The sequence below is a fragment of the Urocampus carinirostris genome, chromosome 6 (assembly GCF_059441175.1).
Source record: "Urocampus carinirostris isolate Australia breed hairy pipefish chromosome 6, RoL_Ucar_1.0, whole genome shotgun sequence".
Classification (NCBI taxonomy): Eukaryota; Metazoa; Chordata; class Actinopteri; order Syngnathiformes; family Syngnathidae; genus Urocampus; species Urocampus carinirostris.
Genome location: NC_142354.1, coordinates 8,660,346 through 8,677,346, shown reverse-complemented (window position 1 = coordinate 8,677,346; position 17,001 = coordinate 8,660,346). Strand labels below are relative to the sequence as shown.

The following is a 17,001-nucleotide window of genomic DNA, read 5'->3' as shown; positions in this document are numbered from 1 at the left end:
CCTCAACTGCTTGCCTCTCAGTTACAGGGCACACAGAGACAGACAACTCACTCTTGCATTTACACCTAGGGACAATTTGAACCAGGCCAATTCATCTGACATGCATGGGAGGAAACCAGAGTGCCCAGAAAAAAACCCACGCAAGCATGGGGAGAACATGCAAACTCAGCACAAGAAGGTTTGAGCTCATGACCTCAGAACTGTGCAGCAGACGCGCTAACCGCTCATCCGCCGTGCTAACCCTAACCCGAACGAAATAGTGTGTTCAAATAAAAAAAGCCACAAACAAATCAAAAAACAAAAATGTCCCTTGTTCTATTATTTGTCACGTATTACATAGAATGTTTTATATGCATGTACATTATTTGTACTTTTAGAAAAAAATCCTGACTTTAGTTTAAAAAAAATGCTTGAAAATAATCTCTACATGACAAAGATACAGTCAAGGCAACTTTATGCCTTTTGAGTGCTCTTTTTTATGCCTTTTTGTAACTCCTATTTTTTAAAATCTACGATTGACTTAATATATGAATTAAATGAAAAATGATAAATAAAACAATAAACATAATGTTATCCATCTATCAATCTACCCTGGTCATATTGTTCTCAGCTCAGGGATGCTGCTGGAAATGTGAATTTCCCTTCGGGGATGAACAAAGTATCTATCTATCTATCTATCTATCTATCTATCTATATCCCCCGAGAGGGGTGACCGACAGCAAGACAAACACATACACAATAAACAAAGGAAATAAAAAATGGGAAAAAGTAGCAAAAAACACACGCACAATTTTTGGGGGACCATGGCCAACCCAAATGCCCAAACATACAAACAAGTTAAGCACCTCAGCACCCAAGTTGGTCATACTCTCGTCCTTCCAGATGAAATGGGACACGAAAAAGCAGCCATGTCACTCGGGTCAGGGTGACACAACACACTCTTCTGTTCAGCAGCAGGGCCAGACAGCTTTCGCTGGTTTACTCCTGCCGCATCATACAAGTGCCCTGCCCATCACTTAGAACACATCTAAACATCCCACTATCATTTTACAACACCTCTCCACTCAATCTTATCACCAATAAACAATGAGAAAAAGAGTAAAATGAAATAAATTCTTGATAGCGCTGTCAATCCCTGCAGCCAGAAAATGCGTATTGACTGCAAGTTTTAATCAGTTGATGTACAAATAAAAATGGAAACTATAGAATAAACTACATGTAAGCCATCCCATCCAAATTCGTTGGGATCAAAAGAACTTGATGGCAAAATTACTTCATTATGATGAAGAAAAAAAAATGTAAAAACACAAAACATAATAAATAAAATGTACTTTTCCCATTCAGATGGGTTAAAATGGAAATAACTCACTTGAATTCACTTCATGATTCTGAATGGTCCCTAGGTTCAATAAGGTCATGTGGTTAGAAATAATTAAATGGATACAGTTGTAAGCACTGTTTTTTTTAATATTCTGCAAATATGGAAACAAAAATCTGTCTTGCTAACAAACATGCATATATACACAATTTGATTTTGATTACAGTTCAAGACTGCCTGACAAATTTCCAACACATGCATTTAAGTTAGCTTTTCTTTGTTTGGCAGTTTCCAAAATTTTATGATGCAATCTGTCGTTAACAGTTACCTTATTGTGAGATTGATCTTGCAGTGGCTAAAATAAGCCTGTCACTTTTGAGTATAAATTAAATCGATAATGAACTAGTAACATACTCCTCTGTCCAAATATTACATACAGTTTATGTTATTTAACTATGGGGGGAAAAAAACATTCAATAATCAAAATCACAAGGTTAGAACTGTAGTAAATTCATTTGATATGACTTAACCATTCTCAAATTACAAAAGAAGATTGGAAACAATAAAACTACAGAGATTTAGAAAAGTATGCAGTGACAAAGCAAATGTAATATCACAGGTACTGCAATCTTAATTTGGTTGAACTTGCCTAACTATAAATACAATTTCAAGTCGTCAAAAAATAAAGAAAAACACTTTCATACAATACCCCAACCCCAAAAACGCAACCCAATACAAGTTCACGAAAACGTAAAATCCAATCGGTTTTCTTTCAAATTAGACCTTAATTTCTCGATAATAATTCATTGATAGTTATCCGTAATTTTGTATGCCACTATATATGTAAACAAACTATCCAATACACATATATCCATTCTCTAAAACTGTTATAAGGCACTCAGAAGCTGTCATCTTGGCAGGCTAGGATAAAATATTTGTTTGAAGTGACAGTCTGTAATAATTCACCACTAGAGGTCACCGTAGCTCAAAATGAAGCCGAAGCGTGTGCATTGGATGAGGACACACTACAGAAGCCCTAAAGATACCACTAAAAAAAAATCAGAAATCTACCAAATTTCCAAAATATCAGCTAGCAACAGGACATGAAAGCTGCTGTTATTCCCTTACAGCGAGAACAAAAGACATAGTTAAGGGAAATTAACCATCAAATTTGGAAACCGGATTTGCAAGTCATGGGTTAACATTAGTTCACACAATAGAAGGTCAACTAGAGTAATTGTGTTACAATAGCCTTTGTAATTCAAAGACCCAAAACAAAAAAAAAGGAACTTATAACTGCTAAAATTGAATAAACAGCAGCACCTTGGGTACTCAGTAATTCCAGTGATCCTATTTTTGAGGAGGCGGCGTAGCTACTGGTTTTCACGATCGAACGAATAGCTGCGCCAAAAAGAAATGCGAGAAACATTCTGTCAGTAGTGTAAAAAAAATTCCAAAACCCAAAGGAGACATCACATTATAGTTGAACCTTTAGGTTACCGTCTGCACATCATTTCCCAATAAATTGTTCCTTAAAGCTGTTCAAGATAGCATTAGCATTTTTTGACTGTATAACAATTAGCATTAGCGGGTCATGGTGGACACTCCTTTAAATTGGATCCAAACATAAAGAACTAAAGTAGACCCCCGGGATACAGCGACCTCGCCTTACAAACTGTTCTCTTAACAGTGTTGAATATGATGTTTTTTCGGCCCCCTCCTTTGGCGTTTCCACCACTATACAACATTAACGACAAATTATTTTATACTAAAGTCTGGAGAGATGCTAAACAGAGAAGCAAAAACATGATGAGCATGTAAACAGAGCCTGTGATTAAAGCAAGGGGAAGGTTTAAAATTAGTTTAATTTGCTGTCGTACGTGCATATTAATTCTTTGTACTTTAATCATATTCACATACATTACACATTATTAGTACTTACAATATACTGTACTATTTTGTGGTTTTAACTTTTTTATCTGGGGTACCGGCGTTTTTTTTTATTCCCCTGCCAAACGGAAATTTCACTTTGCGATCCTCATCTCATAACAAATTCATGTCATATCCCGGGAGTCAACTATATACAAATATATATATATATTTTTTAACAGTATCAGAGGAAATTTATTTGTGCTAGCCTGTGACCTAAGGGCCCGGGGCCCCTCCTTCCTCCATGTTGGCAGCAGGGCTGGGGTCCTTATGAAATGAAGTTTCCTTGTAAATGAACCAGCAGTTGCCTGCCCAAAGGATCAGATTCAAAAAGCCGAAAATCTGAGGAAAGACAGAAGAATTGGAAGACAATGAGCCTTTTGAGAGGTTCTGAAAGACCAAATAACACTTATTCTTTGTATATTCATCTATTCTACGTGTGTCTATTCTGAGGACATTGCTTGTTTGCGGTACTGCAGAAGAGCCACCAACATGATAAAAATGAAAAAAATGTCCCCCAAGCCACCACCTCTTAGACCTGTTGCTCTCCGGTAGGCGCTACAGGTCTCTTAAAACAAGGACTCACAGGCTAAGAGACAGATTCTTCAACTCAATATTTCCTCATTTTTAATCTTGTGAGTGTATTTAGGTTCAATATATATGACCATTTCATTGTGTAATAAATGTAAAAAAGTAAGTAGGTTTCTACTTCACGGGTGCATTTTAAAACGCCGTTCAAGACTACAGTACTGTATATGAAAAAAAAACATTGTATCTCATTTAATAATACATCCGTTGACCACTAGAGGACACTATTTATGAACTGTCATTGTGACAAGTGCGAAAGGCTACCAGCGTGATATGCAATTACCAAAGGGATTTACAATGTGCTTCACACTTTTCCCTTCTACATATTAACTAACCGATAGCAGCGTCAGCCGTGCAAGGCGACTGACTGCCTGCTATCGGGGGCATTAGGGATTTAGTGTCTTGCCCAAGGACATATAACACGCAGGAGCCGGGAATAAATCTAAAATAACAACTTGTTATTAGTATGCCATTACTAGGTTTAGGGTTTGTACACCCTTTTCATGGCCAAAACCATGCACTGTTAGGCAAAACAAAAATTCGAATTCCTCCAGTACCTGGCAACTTGCAGGCGGGGGTGACGCTTCACATTACAACGCCAAACAAACTAATGCCAGTTGCCATAAGTAACGATGGAAAAAGAAATGCAATGGCAAAGCAAAACCACCCGAACAGGGGTGTCGGTGTCATTTTTAAGCAGACTTGACTTATTTTTGTTCATTAAATGCATGGTCTATCGAGTAAACAAAGAACAATGTCAAGCATTTAAAAGCGCTTCACCTAAAATTTAAGTACTCTCTAAACCAGGGGTAAGGAACCTTTTTGACCCAAAGAGCCATAAAAGCAAAAAATGTTTTAAAAAGAAATGGAGAGAGCCGCATCATATATTTTCAGACAAAATTGAAAAAACTGCGAAACACGCTCTCTAAACAAAAGCTAATGTAAATATATGAAATGATAATAATGCCAAATCCTGTGTCCCAAATCAATGTAAATATGCCATTTACAATTTGTCTTCCACCTTAAGTTAAGAGCGTTGAGGCAATTTTTTTCCACAATTTGTCCTTAATAACGGTTTCAAAACAATGTGCAATGCAAAGTTCTTTTGTAAAAATGTCACAAATTACTGCAAACGATAAGCATATCGTCATATTCACTTTCGGTGTAGACTGCACTGAGCGAGAAAGAGAAGGAAGTGCCTTACGCTGTGTGCAGGGATCTGCCCACCTGTAATGCTCACCCAATCAAAGTCATTTGCCAGCGTTTTTATTTATCAGTTTAAATGGTTTCTTATCGAACTTCTGCATCAAGTTGCTTCGTCTTTATATGGACCAAAATCGGGATGAAATCGCTTGACTTTGGAACGCCACAGAGAGATGTGCAATAGTTACATTTTATTTCGGAGCCATATGTACTCATGAAAAGAGCCATAGGTTCCCTACCCCTGCTCTAAACCTTGAAAACACAATATTAAAAGTAATTTCAAGGTTTTTCAAGCACACCTACAAACCCTCAAAGTTAGTATTGTGTTACTACCAAATTAAAATGATAAGAAGTGGGGTTAAAAGAACCTCAGACAACCATAAATAAATGATAAGCTACCTTTTAAAAATATGTCAATGATATAATATGGCATGCCAGTTAGAAATCAGATTTCGTTGAAAAACGCAATATCCCAACAATAGGTGAGACACTTTAAGAACAAGTCCGGAGGGTACTCAGCTGTTCTTAGTGTGGGCTTCCTAGTACCCACAGGCACCACCTTGGTGTCCCATGGTATAAAGAATATTCATAGAAAGGGCTCGTCTGCTCACTCATGGAGTACTCAAGAGATGTTTTGGGGGGTAAAAATCTAATAATGACAAACCAGTTGAAGCCTAACTCACCACAGAGGCATTGAGCTTCCCCATGGAGGGGAATTCTCCCGCTTGGCAATAGGAACAATTCTCCACCAAGTGCTCTGGGTTGGTGGCCCATTTGACATCAGTAAGACCTTTGCCCCAGGCTGAAGAGGAAACCAGCCAGAGGAAGGCGAAGGCAGCAGTCAGCACCAAATCCTTGAAAAGAGCGCAGCGTGTATTTCAATTCCCATTTTAAAATGAACATTAAAATGTAATGACATGTCAATCCGTAACAATGCATAGAAAAGGACAGAGGCGCTAATATAACTGGCCGAAATATGGTATCATATACAACACCTAAGAAAAAGGCAAGCCCTCACTCTGACATTTTATTTTGTAGGAAAAAACTGATCACTAACATGAAACGATCGTAAGTTATTCTAAAGTGCAACATATTGGCATTCAGAAACACTAAAATAAATGAAGAATAACATTGCAATGGTCAGTAAACGTTACTTTTTTTAGAGCGAGTGCAGGGAAATAAATACGGAATCACTCAATTCTGTACACTGTATACCTGTATACGTTTTTTTAAGCGGATTTTCAGTTTTCGCGGGTGGTCTCACTGTGTGTATATATATATATATATATATATATATATATATATAATGAAGAATGAATCTCTCGTATCACTTATACCCCATTTTCTTCATCTCTGTATTCCGCCAGTAAGGTTTTTTGTATTTAAATTTGAACACGTGAATAGTTGGACATTGTTTGATCTCGTCTTGTAAATTGTTCCAAAGTTTGACTCCACACACAGACACACACATACTTTTCCTGGTGGTTCTCACCTTTGGGATTTTGAATTTACTACAGCCCCTTAAGTTATAATTTCCCTCTTTCCGAATGAGTAATTTATAGATGTTTTCTGGCACTATGTTTTTGTTGACCTTAAATAGCAGTTGTGCAGTGAAAACATGTACTAAATCATCCAATTTTAATAATTTGGATTGCAGGAATAAACTATTAGTATGATCTTGATATCCTATCCTGTGTATGGTTCTAATTGCACATTTTAGGAGGATTAAAAAGATATTGATATGATATGATTTAAATGATATTATTAACTTTAAGCAACTGATTGGAACACATTTACAACATGCTAGATTGACCTTTTAATTCATTTTAAAATAAAATTGCTCAAGTCAAGCTCACGAGTTAGGTTTGTTTGCTTTAAGTCAAGTCAAGTCATTTTTATTTGTATAGCCCTTAATCACAAATAGTCTCAAAGGGCTTCACAAGTTATTAACTCATATCAAAGATTTAAAGCTGCATTAAATTGAGTCAAAGCAGATCAGCTGCTTTAACAGCAATCATTTTCGGTGTGCAAAATCTACTCACTATGAAGGGACCACGGCTGGTCTGGCGATAGACGTGCTGGTAGCCCAAGTAGAGAATGAGCGTGGCAGTGCAGTAGAGAAAACCAAACACACCCACACACACGAAGAATTCCGCCGAGGAGGAAAAGTCTCCTTGGAGGAAGGTGTGATTGGCTGGACTGCCGTCACATGTCGGTAACTCGTATGGGTATGCAGACAACCTACGAGGTGCAAGAGAAAATTTTTTTTTACTTTTGACAATCTGCTGGGTGCCTCTTGAGCTACATTCATACTATGAATCTTCAAATAACAGTCTCACCTGCATTACTCCTTAGTCCAGGAGAGCGAGAATAAAATATATAAATACAAAATACAAAATTTTTTATACACAAAATCACTCGGTTGGGTGAAACATTGTTCACAATGAGGTGCAATAACAGAACATAATATTTGAAAAAAATATATAGTTTAAACCTGTGGAAGTTTTGGATCTTTTACCACGTTTCTGGCTCCAAAAAGAAACATTTTCAAGCCAGTGAAAACACAAAGTGAACCCAAAATTCTAAAAGCAAACCCATCCATGTTTTAAAGCAATTGAATCCAACTTGGTTTGAATTGTACTAAACTACCCCACAGTTAAGGTTTTTTTGTGATGAAATGACCAAAATGTTGGGGTCTTTCTGAAAAAACGACTCTTTATTTTAGGTCATTTTGGACAAATTTATGTGCAGCAACAATAACAGAATAAAAACTATATAATTTGTGTTTATTTTTTTTGTACAGAGTGATCAATATATAAGATTTTTCCAGACAGATATAAAAGTTTCTACTTTGTTGGATTTTCACATTTTGCCAGGGTTCTTCCCCATTAACGGCGATAACCAAGGTACGACTCTGTTGTATTTTATAGTTTTAGACTTGGATTATATGGAGACTAGACACGGTACTTATTATGCGGCCCTTTGGAGACTTTTTTTGATTAAGGGCTATACAAATAAACACGACTTGACATTACGACCCAGGTTTAGGTTTATTTCGACAAAATCAACTTTTTTAAGACATTTTGGATAAAGTGGTGTAGTTTTGGTGTGCACTAGAAGAGAAAAATAACAAATGAAAATTTCTGCTAGGTTGTTTTGCATAAAATTACCCCATTTTTACGGTCAGATGACTCCGTTTTTCGACGAAACGACACTTTTTTTCCATGTCGTTTTGGGGTAATTTAGTGGTGCTACATAAAGAAAATATGAAGAAAAAAATACAAATTTGGTCAGATTTTTTTTGTAAAAAAAAAAAGTTTCCAGTTTTTGACCCAATTTTATTCACCATGACTTTTTTTATTCTTAACAAACAAGCTAATACATTGAAAGAAAATAACCATATTCTCCCTGTTATTAAAAAAATGAACAAACTTAGGAATGTTTTTTGTTACAACCAAGGATGTTAAGTCAAATAAACCAAAGTAATGGATCGGTCCACATTTAACATAATTGGTGTCACATAATTCATCATTAACATGACTAAATTGAATTATTTCTTATCACAGAAATATTTGTATTCGTACTAACGCAGATTCTCACTGTATTGACTAATAAATCTATTTTAAGTATTCATTTAATGTCTTAACAAATATATCCCTTTTCCTACCTGAATGGGTATCCGAAAACGGGCTTGACATCTGTTGGGTCCTTAGAATCAGGACATTGGACAGTGAAGTGAGACATCCCAGAGTAACCTCCAGTAGTGGCAAAGGCAAAAATTGTAAAAACCTGGAGAAAATATCAGGACATAGATAGGGAATAGTTACGGAATATTACTAAATGGTTTTCGAGCTTGAATGGCAAAGCTAGACGTTTTTGACCAGATGACATTTGAATAAAGGTAGAGAAATGAAGAAAGAAAAGAAAAACAAACTGGTGTTTTTTGGAGAGAAAATTGAGAGATTGTTGTCACGTGTACTCAACATTGTTCCTCAAGTGTTTTAGCAGCTTTTACGCCACTATATTTGCTCAACAGGTAAAAAAAACAATCATATCAGCAAAATATAGGAAAAGGATACAAGATCCTACCCCAACTATGCTGACTGAGCACAAAGACTGAGAAAGGAAATGGTGTGATTTTTTTTTCCTTTATCTTTTCACATGAATTAACTATGGCTAAAAAACATCACTAAAGTTGCTATGTTCCATTCATCTGTTTTTCTAAACTGCCTTTCCCAAATAAATAGTTGTCACTATAATGTCTTGCCTTTACACAGTTTACTGCCAGGCTAGCTAAAATGGTTTATTGACATATATAGTTGACATGGAAACTTAACCAATGGGGATCTCTGATTTCGACAGAAGTCTATGGCAGCCTAGCGAGAATGGATTTTTGATGTCTTCAGCCATCTATAGCAGCCGAACAAAAATAGATATTTTACGACTTTGTGATAGCAACCTCCTTTGCTGTCTGGTAATCCTGAAAGGGGGATGCCGCATGTGCGGTCCCTTCTCAAGGTTTCCTTATTTTCCTCATGTGAGGTTTTTGAGTTTTTCCTTGCACTCATGTTGGTTCCAGATCAGGGGATGGTGTAATAATAGTCTGAAAAAATAGTCTGTGTAATAACCTGTGAAGCCCTTTGAGACTCTTTGTGATTAAGGGCTATACAAATAAAAATGACTTGACTTGACTGTAAGCGTCTATGGCAGTGAATGTGTTAGGAGGCATGCCGTGGGAAAAGTCAACCACTACATCAAGTAAATTTTGGGCTAGGTAGAACGGGCCTTAGACATAATTCGCCTCTGTAGCCTAACAGAAATTGATCTTCCCGTCTATAGTCATCCATGGCAGATGTGCTAGATTGTTTTTTTGCAGTCTAAAGCTATCTATGGAAGCCCCACAAAAACAGATCTTTGCCGTCTGGAGCCGTTTTTGGCAGCAAATGAGAAGAAAGGCATGGCTAAAGTCAACCACTACATCAATGAAGTTTATGACTTGCTTTGGATTTTCAAAAATGGGTTTCAGCTTTCAGTTATCTCTGGAACGGCATATGATTTCTTAGCTTGTCTCTCAACCTGGTTTGACCCGCCCAGCCCAGACGAACAGAACCCCCAAATAAATCTCGTAGCCAGGGCCAGGAATCCATTAGAGATTTTGGGGTCTTAATGTCGCCTTTCAGACAGACTCAAGTATTTCTTGCAACCTTCTCTTTCTCTCTTTTGAAACGTATTATGTTATGATAGCCATAGTCCGCCATACTCATATCTTATTAACGACAACAAATGGAGTATTGGCACATCTCACACTCATGACATCCGCTATTAAACTTCCTTAAACGAATATGAAGGTAACTAAGATTAAAAATATAAATTTAAAATAAATCATTAAAATAAATCCATTAGAGCAGTTAGCTGGAAGTCTTATAAAACCCGAAATTCAGACACAATCGGTTTCATAATATGCTACAGCTCAGATTTCTTATCAATTTGTCCCACAGTCCAAACTGTCACCGCCATAAAACCTTGAGCATTCTTCGTCGTCTTTTGAGTAACACTTTAACTTAGGGGGTTAGTGTAGAGTTAGACATTGTATGTTAAAAATAATAAATTTTCCATAATGAACAATGGAAAAGGGTGAATCAAAGACACACCTTTTAAATCATTGACCATTCTTCAACATTGACTACGTTTACATGCGAGAAATAATCTGATTTGGGGAGTTTATTTTGCATTTATGTAGCAACTTGAATTAATTTTAAATCGCCACAAATGATCCGGAAGAAACAAGTTCAGGCTGCTTCCATTCAATGCATACTGCATGTAAAGACAGGAGCCCAGAAATATAATACGCTTCTAATATTAGCAGTCCAATGGACGGTGCATTCCTAAAATGATTCCTTTTTTAAAAAAACTAAGGAATCCTTAAAAATTATTCACCACATCCAAGATTTATCATTTAGATATCCTTTGTTGAAGTCAAGACCGTTGCTATAGCTCTCGGTAAAAGCATCAAAGTATTTTCTGAGCCACTCCAAAAATGCAAGTATGCGGGGTTCAGTATCCTGAGGGAGCACGTCATTTCCATAATACCAGTTTTGTTATCCGAGTCAATCTATATTTAAATGGCATTACCGGGGGCATTTCTAAAACTCGCACTTGAGTTACTTACCCATTCTAGCACACGAATAAATCCTAAGGGTTCCTTCAAAGGTCCCAGGTCCAGGGAAAATCCGGACACTGTATTCTGTGAAAACCAGACACTTCAATTGGTTAATTTTAATGAAAAAAACATATATATAAAAAAAAAAAAAACAACAGAAAATATTATATTAAAAAGAAAGAAAATACACAGGGATCAGAATGGAGATTTTCATTTTCAGCTGAAATAGCCAGCGTCCAGGAATAAACCAGGGCGGAAAAAAAAAAACCTGGGTTTTAGATAGATAGATAGATAGATACTTTGTTCATCCCCGAAGGGAAATTCACATTTCCAGCAGCATCCCTGAGCTGAGAACAATCGAGAACAATCGAAAATAACACGGGAGCTGCTGGAGTGGCTGCCATTCGTGACGGCGCCGGAAGAAAAGATTCAATTTGAATCATGTACAAACAAACAAACAATTGAATCATGTACAAACAAACAAACAAACAAAATATTCATGTTTCAATAAGTGGAGTGTTAATAAAATGGGGGGAAAATAATACTGATATAACCAGGTAAAACTAATTTTAAGTTACCTGTCCAAATGAATGTTGTGCAATTTACTTGTCCAAAACCATGCTTATATTTATCATTTAAGTAACATTTTTAGAAGATTAAAATAATTTGCCCACATAACTGATTTTTTTGTAAATACTGCAAGATAAGTTCAAATGCAGTTCAGTCCCTGCAGCTTGTGCGACAATGCGGCCAATTTTTCTAACGGCCGCCAGGGTGCGCCAGAGCAATAAAGGAAAGAGTGAGACAGTCGGATTTTGAATTTGTTTGCTACGCAAGAGAAAAAGTGAAAAAGTCGGAATGCCTTTGGGGTTCAAAAACAGCGGAAATCCGCGGATCCGCGGAAAATTCTGATCCCTGAATACATTGTTCACCGTTTCGAAGGGATATATAATGACAACACAATAATAATTCATATTAAATAACAAAGAATAAAAAGAAAATCAAAAAGGTGCATCTAATTGTTGTACACATAAAAACTTTACGCATAACCAATTTAATTTCTTGGTGATACAACTTGCGCATCTACAATTTAACAGAAAAACATCCTTAGTGTATAAAACTGTTAATTCTATTTTATAGCAAGGGATTTACTATGTTTTTTTATGAATCACAATTATTCATTAAATGAACACCTTTAACAGAAACACAAATTGTGTTTATCTAATTCACACGTTCGTCTTAAATTATAAGAAACTGATTTAAAATACTTTGGCAGAGCTGATCATTTTAATTTTTTGCATGATTTGGGTAGTTTTAAAGTCAGCTAACTTTGAGAATGTGTAGTTTATTAGATAATACAAATATGTTGGGAGCAGCACGGGAGCGCAGTGGTTAGCGCATGTGCGGCACAGTTCTGAGGTCATGAGACCGAACCTCCTGTGTGGAGTTTGCATGTTCTCCCCGTGCTTGGGTGTGTTTCCCCCGGGCACTCCGTTTTCCTCCCACATCCCAAAAACATGAATGTCAGGTGAATTGACCGCTCCAAATTGTCCCTAGGTGGGAATGAGCGAGTGAGTTGTCTGTCTCTGTGTGCCCTGTGACTGGCTGGCAACCAGTTCAGGGTGTTCCCTGCCCACTGCCCAAAGACAGCCGAGATGGGCTCCAGCACCCCCGCGACCCTACTGAGGATAAGCGGTGCAGATAATGGATGGATGGATGATTTTAAATACTTTGTCAGAGCTGATCATTTTAATTTGCTTGCATGATTCGGGTAGTTTTAAAGTCAACTAACTTTGAGAATGTGTAGTTTATTAGATAATATAAATATGTTGGTTCTAAATAATTTAACAGATAAATCGTTCATATAGCTTATTTATAAGAAACTGCTTTTTATGCCATTGCAAACCTAATCATAGCAAACTTTGAAATCCCTTTGAACAGTTTGAAATTCAACTACATTCAAACATTTTAAGATATTTACTTAAATACATCATACATTTGTTGGTTCCGAATAATGTGAGTAATTAATCGTTAGTATGGCTTTTTTGTAACTTACGGATTCTTTACCCTTAGACAAGCAAAAAACAATCAATTAGGCAATGATATACGAGACTAGTAGAGAAAAATAGCTTGGGGGAAAATAATGCATCCAAAATGTCACTTTGAAGCTAACTGGCCCTGCCCTTGCTAGCTAAAAACAGCATGCTACAACTTTTGACAGCTGACAAACTGCAGCGACAAAAAAAACTCACTCACCTGAATGGATTCCATTTTGCCGTGCAAACAGAGGTTAAATTTCTACGTAAAACCTTTTTGTCAAAATTTTAAAATAAATGTAAAAAGGTTGCCTTAGTTGCAATCAGCAACGTCTTGAAACGACACCGAGGCGCAACAAACGTACAGTACCAGCTGATAGTAAAGCTATTGAAATATTTCACTCTCGTAAAAAATATTTTACGTCCGCTATATACCTTTCAGTGTAAAACAGTAGTTAACGCAGACCGCACTGCTTTTGCATTTGTACTTGTGAGAATGTTTATTTCCGGTCACCGTTTTGACACGATACAATCCCATAAAAGTATTTAAAAATAAAATGTATTTCTTATTCATTTAAAATTGTTTAAAATCGCTGCTGCTAAATTTCGTTGATATCAATGACAAGAAGGAAAATTATATTCTAAAAATATAATCACATTGGCTAATACATCAAGCGGTATAAATAAGGTACAGTACATTTAGTTATTATTGTAACGTAACGTAATACAACATATCTTGACAATGGATATATTTTATTTATATTCATATCTTATTTTTTATTCGTATTTTTTACACAATGTTGCTACTATATACTATATTGCAGTTTTTGCACTATTTTCCGATCAGCTTATCTTATACGTTTATTCTGGACTCAGTATTCATTTTGTTGTAAACAATGTACATTACGTTGGCAGAAATAACAATAAAGACAGTTCTAATTCTAATTGTTCATTATCTCAATGTTGGTAGTGCGTTTAAAAAAAAATAGATTTGATTATATAATAATAACTGTCCTTATTGGTATTTATAAAAACCATAGTAAACATTGCTTACAACAAGATTAGATGTGGCCTTATAGTATAAAATTAAATAAGGGACAAGAGAATACAGTTTGCTTTTATAGGCTAAAATATAAATATAAATATTATATTATGTCATTATATTATTTTATTTGATGTAGGCTATGATTGAATATAAATAATTTACTTGTCCATAGAGTTAAACCAAGCAAAAAAAGGTTGAAACGAGTTGGAGTCACGTTTTTTTATTTAAGTCAAATATGTTGATATAATTTCACTTTGATGCCAACAATGTACATCTGATCTCTGTAAAATGTAATCTTTTAATGAATTAGAATACAAATGACAACATGTTTGCACATGTAACTCTTGGATAAACCTTTAAAAAAAAAAAAAAGATAAGATTATGAAATAATATTTCAATAGATGGGCAATATTCAGGGAAGCAAGGCAGCTGAGTGGTTAGTGGCATATATCTGAGGTCATGGGTTCGAATCCACCTACCAGCTTTCCTGTGCAGAGTTTGCATGTCCTACCCGTGCTCGCGTAGGTTTCCTCCGGGCACTCTGGTTTCCTCCCACATTCCAAAAACATGCATGTCAGGTTAATTGGTCGGTCCAAATTGTCCCTAGGTGGGAATGAGCGAGCGAGTTGTCTGTCTATGAATATGAATAACCTACTCTTCTCGTCGGCTGAAAAATAGTCTGTGTAATATAGTGTAATAATCTGTGAAGCCCTTTGAGACTCTTCGTGATTTAGGGCTATACAAATAAAGATGACTTGACTTGTCTCTGTGTGCCCTGTGTGTGTCCTGCATTTTTTGGGAATTTTCTGCTCCAGTGCAGGTGATTCAGATCACCTGGATTATTATCAATACCCACATAAATCTCACCTGAGATGGAGAAGAGAAACTTCCAAAACATGCAGGACATGCGGCCTTCAAGGACCTGGTTGGCCACCACAAATATGTATAGAACATTGGATACGACACGCCCCTTTGATAGTCCTCCTTGGTGGCTTACGTTGTTTTTAAAAATAAGACTGCACAACATCGCCAGACTCACTCCCTTGATTTACAACCTGGAAGTTACTGTACAAGAAAAACATCTTTAAAACGATCCACTATCACTGTTTCTAGAATCAATTTAACTCTTCATGTGGCAACTGACCATACTGTATATTGTCTCTTTAAGAGACATCAAAGCAAGATACAGTAAACAACTTCCTTTAACTATGTGTTTGTTTTTTATTCTCATTATTTGATAGTTTTATACATACAGCTTGTTGTTTTTTTAGCCTAGAATGGGGAGTGACTATATTTGATTATGAATACTGTTATGGTTCTGTACATATAATTATTCATTTACCTTGATTTGACAAATAAACATTAAAAACATGTTTAAAAACACAGGTCACAAGTAAGTTTTAAAAAAGTCCTAATATTCTCTTAACACTGATTTTGAATTGTAAATAGTTTTTCAAGTAGTTTCATTAAAAGTGTTAACATTTTAATTCAGTTTTTTTGTCATTTGTTCATAAATTGTTGTTTTAATAAATGTTTTGTTTTTATTTCTATTTTTTAAAGAAGCCGTTTTTATATTTTTTAATTATGTTCCTTAATAAAAAAGGTGTTGATGTTAACCAAAAAGTTACCCGCATGAAAATCGTCTAAAAAATGAGCAAGTTATAATCTATTTTCAATGTACATACTGTACATATTGGGCAGCACGGCGGCGCAGTGGTTAGCGCGTGTGCGGCACAGTTCTAAGGTCTCGGGAACCTCCTGTGTGGGTTCAAATCCAGCTACCGGACTTCCTGTGTGGAGTTGTTATGTTCTCCCCGTGGTTGCGTGGGTTTCCTCCGGGCACTCCGGTTTCCTCCCACATTCCAAAGACATGCATTTCAGGTGGATTGGACGGTCCAAATCGTCCCTAGGTGTGAATGAGCGAGTGAGTTGTTTGTCTCCGTGTGCCCTGCGATTGGCTGGCAACCAGTTCAGGGTGTCCCCTGCTCACTGCCTGATGATTGCTGGGATGGGCTCCAGCGCCCCCGCGACCCTACTGAGGATAAGCGGTGCAGCTAATGAGATGAGATACTGTACATATTGCCTTAATGGGGACGTTGACTTGACCAATGTGGCCGTCATGTAGGCACGCCAGTTAGCGGGCTGATACAGCGCGCTGACATATCTAGTGTTCTGTGTTCGCCTCTCCTATCTAATTATCTATGTATCTATCTCAGTCATATCCCTCGAGAGGGCTGACCGACAGCAAGACAAAGACATACAAAAACAAAGAAAATAAGAAAAGCGAAAAATTAGCAAAAAACACACACAAATGTTTTTGGGACCATGGCCAACCCAAATGCCCAAACACCCAAACAAGTGAAGCACCTCGCCACCCAGGTCGGTCACGCTTTCGTCACTCCAGATGAAATGGGACACAAGAAAGCGGCCATGTCACTCGGGTAAGGGTGACACAACACACTCTTCTGTTCAACAGCAGGGCCCGACAGCTTTCGCTGGTTTACCCCTGCCGCATCATACAGGTGCCCTGCCCATCCCTTAGAACGCGTCCACACATCCCACTATCCTTTTACAACACCTCTCCACCCATTCCTATCATCAACAAGAGCTCTATCTTCCACTGGATTTAGACCTCTTTCCAGCAGTGCACTCATAACACCATCCACGTCAATCGCGGCCTTCCTCTTGGTTTCCTCCCATTTACTTCTCTCTGTTCGCCACT

General features: G+C 36.9%; 1 protein-coding gene across 2 annotated transcripts; it reads right to left on the bottom strand.

Annotated features, from left to right (window-relative positions):
* Positions 1–1,446: 1,446 nt before the first annotated feature.
* LOC148363729 (synaptophysin-like protein 1) lies at positions 1,447–13,625 on the bottom strand. 2 transcript variants are annotated; one of them, XM_088337744.1, is made up of 6 exons: positions 13,455–13,625; positions 11,208–11,282; positions 8,706–8,827; positions 7,081–7,279; positions 5,722–5,892; positions 1,447–3,589 (listed from the first exon to the last, which is right to left on the bottom strand). In XM_088337744.1, the coding sequence occupies exons 1-6, from the start codon at positions 13,467–13,469 to the stop codon at positions 3,464–3,466; spliced, it is 708 nt and encodes a 235-aa protein (XP_088193870.1). In that variant the 5' UTR covers positions 13,470–13,625; the 3' UTR covers positions 1,447–3,463. The 2 variants fall into 2 exon arrangements, with proteins under 2 accessions (XP_088193870.1, XP_088193871.1); XM_088337745.1 differs by lacking the exon at positions 13,455–13,625 and adding an exon at positions 13,255–13,421.
* Between the last annotated feature and the right edge of the window lie 3,376 nt (positions 13,626–17,001).

Bases quoted from the DNA above. Each gene is read 5' to 3' on its own strand.
- LOC148363729 (XM_088337744.1), bottom strand. The intron at 8,828-11,207 runs GTAAGTAACTCA...TATTTTCTCCAG, and splicing joins TTATTCGTGTGCTAGAATGG to GTTTTTACAATTTTTGCCTT. The intron at 3,590-5,721 runs GTGAGTTAGGCT...GTCTTTCCTCAG, and splicing joins GGAAGCTCAATGCCTCTGTG to ATTTTCGGCTTTTTGAATCT.